This window comes from Cydia strobilella, chromosome 21 (assembly GCF_947568885.1).
Source record: "Cydia strobilella chromosome 21, ilCydStro3.1, whole genome shotgun sequence".
NCBI classification, from domain to species: Eukaryota; Metazoa; Arthropoda; class Insecta; order Lepidoptera; family Tortricidae; genus Cydia; species Cydia strobilella.
This window is the reverse complement of record NC_086061.1, coordinates 2539138-2549669: the sequence shown is the minus strand read 5'-3', so window position 1 is coordinate 2549669 and position 10532 is coordinate 2539138. Positions and strand designations below refer to the sequence as shown.

Genomic DNA, 10532 nt, shown 5'->3' with positions numbered 1-10532 from the left:
TTTAAAATCTTCTTTTATTTACTTACTTAATATTGTAAATATTAGATATAGGTCTTTTGAAAACATAAAGTATTATAAAATGAAATTGTCTGTTTTATTTTTCCATAATTTTGTCTATTAAATAAAATATAATATTTTATGATTAAAATATGTAGGTACAATTAACAAACAGTAAATTCGTCTCATTTACCGATAAATACTACAGGTAACCAAATTGACAAATTATAACCACTTGTTATAACCACTTGCTGTTAGTGAATTTGAACCACAAAAATAGTTATTTTTTAATAAGGGGGCAAAGTTGTTGTTTAAAAAACTCCTCGAGCTAATATTGATATCCTTCTTCACACATATAAGTAACCAGCGCATATAAAAAGGGACAATATTTATTTATCCTTTTTGTACTCAATTTTCTTTAATAAAGCGGTTATATTTGTATGGAATATTTCGTGACTAAAGACATTCCGGCTGTTCGGGTGTTTAATTTAAGCCCGTATAATACGCCTAAATATTTCTGGTTTTCACTTGATTTCGTTCTTACATAGTCAACCTGTTTCAAGACTTTCAAGAAGGAAGGCCATTTGGTTACAATAGAACCTTCTTGAAACAGGCGTATTGTAGTAATAACAGGATGTAAATTAGATTTGGATAAGAGATCAGATCCTAATCTAATTCACATTCTCTTATTAAAATTAGAATACGCCTAAACAGTAGATATTGAGTCGTGTCGAAAACCGATTTGCTTAACAGAATAGGATAGAAAACAAACTACACTAATATTTTGTTTTGACTGTGCTATAGTCTACATTCATTACCACCATTCATTCATTCATTCATTCATTATTCTTAGCTTTAATTTGAAATGAGTTTACATATTTACGAGAACGGTTCAATGGCGCTACGCGATGTATATATTTGCAATCGTCTCAACCAAGTCTCAACGTTATCTGCGGCAATCCAACCCAATGCAAACGAACAGTTGGAAACTCACACGTGGCAGTCTACGAGTCGGGTAAACTTGCCTGTACACGATACCTCACAAAAGTTGTGTAGAAAAGAAAAATAGTCCGAGGTTCATATCGAACCTAAAGCACTTTTCTGACCCACCACAGTATAACAAGCGTAAGTAACACTAGAAAACTAACTTGACTGCATTTAAAACTAGTGGCTTTGTGAGCTGCTGTAGACCTCGTGAACTCCCATGGCTCCACCATTTTGTTAAATTTCCAAAAACTGATACGATGAAAGGACAACCGGACATCCAAAAGCATTTTTGACCAACTGAAACGGTGACCTTAGCTATCGCTTGGTCAATCTTGACTGTTTCATACAACTTCATACTAGGCAATCGTTTTCATGGTTCGAAAAAAAAACTGGATTGTCAATCGCACTACATTGAATGAGTTTCCGACTGTCACTGTTACGGTTATCAAATGTAGTGGGACAGTTTTATCCCTACCAAATTTCATTTATATTTTCGTCCTGTATGTGCATGATTTGACAGGCTATAGATTTTCAAACTACGACTTGTCCTTTTTTTGCAAGAGGCATGAAGGCGAGAATTAGGTATTAGCAAGCAGGATTAGGTAGCCCGAGATAGAGGAAGTGTCGTGGTACACAAAAGGCGGTGCGATTGAAAATAGTTTGGGAACGCCTGTTATATACCCACTTACCCCAACATTATATAAAGCTGCAAATATACGTGATTGCAGTTTAAGAACGTAGAAACAGTTTCCGTCATATATACAAGAATCAAAACAATATAATTCAGTCATTATGGAACAATTAAAATAAGATAACTATTGTAATAATTCCTGTTGAGTGTGCAAGTGTTGGATCAAAATGAGAAAATCTTTAGTATTACAAATTTTGTCAACTGTAGTAGGTTAGTTTTAATTTTTTAATACCACGTCGGTGGCAAACAAGCATACGGCCTGCCTGATGGTAAGCAGCCACCGTAGTCTATGGACGCCTGCAACATCAGAGATATTACATGCGCATTGCCGACCCTTTAAAGACATGTACACTCCTTTTTTGAAAAACCCCACACTGTAGCCCTTCGGGAAAACCTCGGCAGGGAGCTCATTGCACAGCCGAAGTGTCAGCGGGAGGAAATTCCTCTTAATTTTGATATCTGTTATCCGAAAGTTCCCAGTAGGAAAACTAAATAAAATGTTTACTCGAGAAAGGCAAACTGAAATTGAACGAATATGACGAAATTGAAGAATTAGTTTAGTTTTTGGTTGGGGACTGAAAATCAGCGGTCTCGCTGAGTCTCATCCATTTTACTGCACAAATATTTGTTATTCTATCTGATTTTTTTATTGTACTCGCAATTCATTGTTTTTTGTGTGGGTAAATGTTTTTTTTTTTTAATTTAATATCACAACGACGCTGCAAAAATTAGAACAATATAGTCGGACCAAGCGAACTCTACATGGATTTTGCAATGCGAAGGTGTGGCAATGACATAATTAATATCACATTTCTATAAAAATATGAAGTTTATAATACACTCCCTTACTTGGTTGTATTCAAGGCGGTGCAAAATTACCACCGTGTGCTGAATATATCACCACCATGAAATAAAACTATGAAAACGGATTATATCGCGTATATTGAATTTATAATACAACCCGACGTTTCGAACTCTTTACAGCGTTCGTGGTCAACGGGTGACTGAGGAAAAATTACAAAATGCAAAAATACCCACATACTAAAATAATGAACAATCATAGACTACAAACTTTAAGGCTGGTTGTACATGCAAAATCGGTTCATAAGGCTAGTTATACACTATAATTATTTTTCAAGTAAAGATATATATATATATACGCGATAAAAATAAACTATGCCGGCTCCAACCCTACACCACGGACCCGAGAAGATTTAATTCCCTCCTAAATTGTAGGAGGGTATCCCAATATGGGACCGGCAACAAACTCGGCGGGACACATCTTTTCAAAACATCAGAATGTCCAGCATCATCCAACACTACGGTCTCACAGTCTATGTCTCGCTTGCTCCTTTATCAGGTGGACTACAGGATCCCAAGCTGGTGGTAGAGAAAAGCCATCTTCCCTATTAAAGTTTGGATATTTCTTAATCTCAATGGCCTCGCGCAGCATTCTGGGTATGTAACGCTTCTCCTTGGCAAGAACCAGAGGCTTATCAAACTTGATTGAGTGATTGGCTTTATCCATGACATGCTCACAGACAGCAGACCTAGGTCGACGGTGCTTGACATCAGCTATGTGTTCCTTCACCCGAGTGGAAATGCTCCGTTTCGTCTGCCCGACATATGATAGGCCACACTCACAGTCCAGCGATGATCCAGACCTTACTATTCTTCGAGCGGATAAGGGAAATGCGACGGTTGTACTTAATACTTCAGATTATAACCAGAAAATTAGGGAATTATTAGCGGATACTACAACCTACAAACATGTAAAGACGGACCCGACTATGAAAGTATTGAAAACCACTAAAGAACTAATTAGTGATTACTCGGAGAGCCTTGATCTGAATGTTGCAAGTTTAGTTCCTGACTGCCCCGTGCCTCCAAAGTTGTATGGGTTGCCAAAAATACACAAACCTAGTGCCCCACTACGTCCCATAGTGAGCCAGATAGATGCTCCCACATATAAATTGGCTCAGTACCTCGCGGGAGCCCTCTCAGCATTACGTGGTAACACTAGCACGCATACAAAGGATTCTTACCATTTCATCGGTGAGATTAAAGACCTAACATTGACTGATGATGAGATCATGGTCAGTTTTGACGTCCAGTCGCTATTTACAAGCCTACCGGTACAAGACTGCATTGAAATTGTCAAGAAGAGGTTATGTGAGCAGAACATGTCAGAGGAATATGCTAAGCTGTTGGAACATTGCCTTACATCTGGCTACTTGCTATGGAATGGTGAATTCTATCTTCAAGTCGACGGCGTGGCCATGGGGTCTCCGGTGTCTCCAGTAGTCGCTGACATCTTTATGGAGGACTTCGAGGAGAGGGCACTCTCATTGGCTCCTGTGCGACCGAAGATATTTAAAAGATACGTAGATGACACTTTTACTATACTTCCAAAAAGTAGTGTTTCAACTTTCTTGGGTCACCTAAATTCCATCCATAGCAAAATAAAATTTACTATGGAGTTGGAAAAAGACTGTTCTCTCCCCTTCTTAGATGTATTGGTAAAAAGAAATCCTGATAACACCCTAGGTCGCACTGTGTATAGGAAACCTACTCATACTGATAGGTACTTAAATGGCAAATCGCATCACCATCCCAGTCAACTTGTTACAGTAGGCAAATCTTTGTTTCAGAGAGCCCAGAGGATATGTGATGACCAGCATCTGGCCGCGGAGCTCCAGCATGCCAGGCGCGCGCTCCAGGCAAACGAGCTCAGGATACCGCGGGTCAACCAGAGGTCCCACATTAAGATCCCCACAGTCGAGCGCAGGCCTGCCATTCTGCCTTTTGTCAGGGGGGTCACGGACAGGATCAGCCACATCTTGAAGCGTGCTTCTATAAAAACATATTTCAAGCCAATGGAGAAGATGTCACAATTCCTGAGGCCTGTAAAATGCAATACCCCTCTACAGACTGCAGGAGTGTACAGGCTGGACTGTGAGTGTGGCCTATCATATGTCGGGCAGACGAAACGGAGCATTTCCACTCGGGTGAAGGAACACATAGCTGATGTCAAGCACCGTCGACCTAGGTCTGCTGTCTGTGAGCATGTCATGGATAAAGCCAATCACTCAATCAAGTTTGATAAGCCTCTGGTTCTTGCCAAGGAGAAGCGTTACATACCCAGAATGCTGCGCGAGGCCATTGAGATTAAGAAATATCCAAACTTTAATAGGGAAGATGGCTTTTCTCTACCACCAGCTTGGGATCCTGTAGTCCACCTGATAAAGGAGCAAGCGAGACATAGACTGTGAGACCGTAGTGTTGGATGATGCTGGACATTCTGATGTTTTGAAAAGATGTGTCCCGCCGAGTTTGTTGCCGGTCCCATATTGGGATACCCTCCTACAATTTAGGAGGGAATTAAATCTTCTCGGGTCCGTGGTGTAGGGTTGGAGCCGGCATAGTTTATTTTTATCGCGTATATATATATATCTTTACTTGAAAAATAATTATAGTGTATAACTAGCCTTATGAACCGATTTTGCATGTACAACCAGCCTTAAAGTTTGTAGTCTATGATTGTTCATTATTTTAGTATGTGGGTATTTTTGCATTTTGTAATTTTTCCTTAGTCACCCGTTGACCACGAACGCTGTAAAGAGTTCGAAACGTCGGGTTGTATTATAAATTCAATATACGCGATATAATCCGTTTTCATAGTTTTATTTCATGAGTAACTATCGCGGTAACCGAAGACAATATTATATCACCACCAATTCAAATTTTTCAATCCACCTAGACGAATTTTCCTTTCCACTCAGTTAAAAACTTCAAAAAATTTCAGTTTCATTTCAAGCCAGTATAACTGGCGTCACAATGAGTTGGCCGTCGGTGACAGAGGACATATTCAAATCGAACTCCACAGTTTTACATAGGCCCATGACATTGCTCGAGATATCGTTGTTCGGAAGCCTGATCAACGTAGGAGGCTTGGTAACGGCACCGTTCTGCGGGACAGTCTTCAACAAGTTGGGAAGGAAATATGGATGCGTGTTTTTCGGAATGCCGTTTCTGGTGAGTACCTACTTAGTGAGCCTGTTGTATAATAAAATTCCGAGTTTCTAATTACGGTAATTCACAAACTGATACATACTGATTGCGATTAAAATTTGACTTTTCTAAATTGCAAAAAAAATGCTGAATGTATGATGCGTTCCTCAATACATGAAGCGTCGTTATTAGGTACGTCGTCGTCGTTATAGACGCTTTTCTTTTTCATCGCTTGACATGATTTGAATGTACAGAATTGAGGGTAGCCATGTTGGCAGTTCAGCATACAGGATGACTAACGCCAGAACGGTCCGGGTACGAGCCGAGGCGTCCAACACTTCTGAAGTATTGTAAGCCTCGGCCCGGACCCGAACCGTTCTAGCGTGCGTGAGTCATCCTTTATAAATATCCCCTAATAGTCTCCAGCAATAGTACTCATCATGGCGTTTCGGTGATCCCATCTTGGATGTAGGCCTCTTCCCTCTTCTTCCACTCCTGTCGATCTTGTCCCGATTCATCCAGTCCCGACCTCCGTGTCATCGGATGTCGTCCACCCAGCGCTGCGGTGGTCTACCGCTCCCTCGGGTGTCCGCTCTAGTTACTGCCAGCCTAAGCTGTCGGTCGCCTTCACTGCGGCCCCGAAACCTGGCCCCGCTCAAACGGTATCACCAGGCTAGGGGTCGCGGGGTTGGATAACGGGCGGTAGCGAAAAAGCTGGCCCTCACCAGATTACACAGTCGTACTCGAAAAGACGATGGAAGACCGCCCACGAAGATGGGGCGCGAATGGAAACAGTCTCCGCAGCAGAAATGCGACAGAGACCCCTCACACCCTCCCTTGGGAAAGCGTCGAAAGGAACCACTGACTGACTGTCCGCTCTAGACCTCCATTCAAGGACTCGTCTTGTTCAGCGACTCGTCAATCAATCAATGGTACTATTTCAAATTATGACAATATATCTATTTCAGCTAGGCTGGGCTATAATCTCCATCACGTCCGACGTAACGATGGTGTTGATAGCCATGGCACTGACAGGCATCGGCGCTGGCGGTCAGGCTGTGTCGCCCATCTTCATCGTGGAACTGGCTGAAGACTCGGTCCGGGGTGGACTGTCGGCTTGTTCAGGTCAGTAACCAAGGTAGCCACTCTGGTCTAGTCAATAAATACTTAGGTGCTAAAGAACGAAATGTTGTCTATAATACATTACTTTAGTTTAAGTTACGTAAACCATTTTTTCTGTGTTTTTTCCATTGCTGCACTATTTTGTGTCTGGTAATAAACGGAAACGGATTCGTTCAAAACAAATAAGGGTGTAAAAAAATCATTTTTTGATAAAGTTAATATTTTCCCCAAAAAATATCCCCAATAAATACTCTAATTTATTGTAGTAAAGTTTCTCTGGTTGAATAATATCACTGATTTTTCCAGGAACTGGGTATTTCTTCGGCATCTTGTTGTGCTATATTATCGGCGGATATTTCTCTTACCGGACGATGGTCCTCATCCAGCTCTCGATGTCATTCTTGAGCATTGCTCTTTTTATGACGCTAAAAGAGTCGCCTGTTTATTTGGTACTTATAGGGAAATACGAGGTGAGCTATTGTTTGTTTGATTCGATCCTCTAATCTAAACGCCCGGACATCAAAATTTGCCAAGACAAATGCAATTTTGATTTGTCAAAATAAAGATTCAAATTAGAATGGAACGGGAGACCTTTTTATAGGCCTCTGGACGCCTAGAGGTTATAAAGAATCTCTTTGCAAACTACGTTACGTGGTCTGAACCATAACCACTCGCTAATAACCATTATAAAATCATACCTATTTAATTTTCCAGGAAGCAGCGAAGTCGTTGGCGTTTTATAGATGGACAGATGTGTCATCCAAAGAAATCCAAACTGAACTAGCGAAGATCAAGCGAGATGTGGACCCGAGCCTTGATAACTTGCTCTTACAAGACAAAGGTATTCACTTTTAATGTAAAATAAATGATTATGATTATGAATACTAGGGTCGAAACAGACACATCTTACACGTACGAACTGTTTAACGTCATGCATTAAAAATATTACTGTAATGCAGACTATCTATTTGGGCGGTTGGTGATTAGGTGGAAATGTTTTCAGTTTTTTTGAACTTATGGATTTATCCTTTACTTGTTTATTTTCCAGAATCTCAGCCAACTGCAGCTGCTCTTTTAGAAGAAAACGCTCAGAAATCAGATGGAAAGAAAACTCAAGATAGTTTTATATCGCAACTAAAGTTCTTATGTAAGTTTCAAATCAGTGATATTACCTAACACACTGATACACTGTATTACTTGATACACTGTATCTGCCTTTATTGTCAACTGTACTACAGTTGCAGGCAATAAAAGGCTTTTGATAAAGATAAAACTTCTGAATACCTACTAGTAATTATGTTCCACAGATAACTCGCGATCCTCGAAGATGGCCTTGTTTGTGACGTCATCCCTAGTATTCATGTCGATCATGATGGGGTCATTAGCTGTCCAGGTGTACGCCGAACCTTTGTTCAAGTTAGCAGTGCCTACGTTGCCACCCAACATGTGTGCCATCTTCTTGGCTATCCTGTTTCTGATAACTAGCTTACTTTGCGTGTTGCTGGTGGATAGATGCGGAAGGAAGGTAAGTCGAGCATGAGAATATGAGATTCTGTTTTTATAATAAGTTTATCGTCACACCAGTCGCAACTGAACCTTCAATTGGCAAATTGCAATGCGTACTACAATCACTGGTATTCCGAATGTAGGCGCTTGACATTTTTGACGCCCTTGATTCCTTGGACGCAACGTTTTATAAAACACACATTTATTTTACTTTACTCACGGTCGAAGTGAAAAGAAGAGTGTCCAACTCGGGTAAAGACACCGACGTCACCCTCAAACTATTGGCACTATTCCTTCCTTTGAGCGTCTATATATTTTTGGTGCAATGGGTCTTTTTCTAGTTTCTTGTTTAAAAATCTACTATTAGTCGCTCTGTTAGCTGTAGACCTCACCAATCTTCATGGTTTCTTCTTCGTCGGTTTAAAAAAATTCCCAAGACGAATTGGACAATAAAAATCCAGATAAGTAATTAAAGAATTTGCTCACAAACTTTCACAAGAAGAATCTGTTGAGAAATGCAACCTATAGAACAGCCGGACTGTCTTTAGTACCTACGTCGTGTGTCCGACTGCCCGAGTCGGAGAGACGTACGAAAGCATTTTTGCCCAAGCTGAAACAAAAATGCTTGGCTCGCGCTTCGTGCTCTCTCGGTCAATGACTGTACTTAAAGGTGTATTTCCATTCAACAGATGCTGATTATCGTGTCTTCTCTGGGCTCTGGGCTGTGCACCCTCCTTCTAGGCACGCAGCTGCAACTAGGCTGGGCACCGCATTGGTTCTCAGCGCTACAGATCTACGCCTACAGTTTCGCGTACACACTCGGGGCTGCCGTGGTCCCGTTCATTATAATGTCTGAGGTCTTCTTACCTGAGGTAATTAATACCTATCTACTGTGCACGTACACTATCTTGACTGAGTAAAAAAATCAGAACAAGCATTAAAATAAGTTTATTGTCAGAAAAAACATTTTTGACACAAGCTTTTATCGCACAGTCAGCGATAAAAGCTTTTCTTTCCACAGGCAACTAATACTGATCGAGGCAATTCTAGCAACCCCAAACATTGGGTTGCGTTGTTTTATCACAGATTTCCAATGGCCACCTTCTATCTCCATCATCAGATCAGCTCGCCATCGAGCAATGCAAAATGACAATGCAATATTATGATACCATTACCATAACATTTACATTACCATAATTTACATACGTATGCGAATTTTCAGCTCCATCGGAAACCGGGAAGTGGGTCAAACTTGCAATATTTGATTACAGACAGACAGGCAAACAACGGAACAGTTGAAACTAAATAAAAGCTTGTAAAATCATCTAATTTTTTCCAGGTCCGCGGCCTCTGCAACAGCATCGTGACCCTCATGCAATGGAGCATGAATTTCATCAGCCTGATGCTCTTCGAGATGCTGCAGCCGCTCGTCGGCCCCGGACCCATCTTCTACGCTTTCAGCGTCGTCTGCTTCTCTTGTGTGCTGTTTACGTGGCGCCTGCTGCCCGAAACCAAGGGCTTGTCCGTGGACCAGATACAAGTGGCGTTTTATAAGGGAAATAAATGAATGAAAATTATGTTGCTAGTATATTATTACAAACAAATTAGTGATCTGTGTGTTTTATAAATGCTGATTCTGCATCCACGTTTCTTTGTGCGAATAAGACAAAGAAAGATTAGAGTCACCGGATTTAGAAACGCGACCCTGTTCACAACGAGCATGAACCGTTCATGCAACTGCGCATTTTATGTTACATAGCAGGAAAACTAAGTTCTGGGCTACGGCGTAGCACTCATAGTCGCAGCACATATATATAGTCAAGTGTAAAAATATGGGTGCATATAACTTACTCAAAAATATGTCAAATAGTTCTTAATTCGCTGACATAGGAGCTATGGGTAATTTTTTTGAGTATGATGTGTGCACCCATATTTTTACACTTGACTGTACACCGAAAGAATAGTCCAAGAGGCATATGTAAATTTGAAAATCTGACTTGATTTGATATTCGCATTGATACCACACCCCTAACTAGGCTAATAAATCAATCCTTTGATGAAAGTTGGTTTCCGGAAAGGCTTGAAATAAGACCTATATACAAACTAGTAGAATAAAATTGCGAGTGTTTATTTTTTTGGGATTTTTAGTCGGTTCGATTCCCGGGCGAGACAAGCGAATTTAAAAAAATCATTGAATGCAGTTTTGTATTTTTTTAAA

The 10532-nt window shown here is 40.6% G+C and overlaps 1 protein-coding gene across 1 annotated transcript; it reads left to right on the top strand.

Annotated features, from left to right (window-relative positions):
• The first annotated feature begins 1754 nt into the window (after positions 1-1754).
• LOC134750822 (uncharacterized) lies at positions 1755-9890 on the top strand. The gene is made up of 9 exons (XM_063686052.1): positions 1755-1885; positions 5481-5710; positions 6655-6811; positions 7115-7278; positions 7523-7649; positions 7857-7955; positions 8116-8333; positions 9004-9186; positions 9654-9890. The coding sequence occupies exons 1-9, from the start codon at positions 1843-1845 to the stop codon at positions 9879-9881; spliced, it is 1449 nt and encodes a 482-aa protein (XP_063542122.1). The 5' UTR covers positions 1755-1842; the 3' UTR covers positions 9882-9890.
• Positions 9891-10532: the final 642 nt, after the last annotated feature.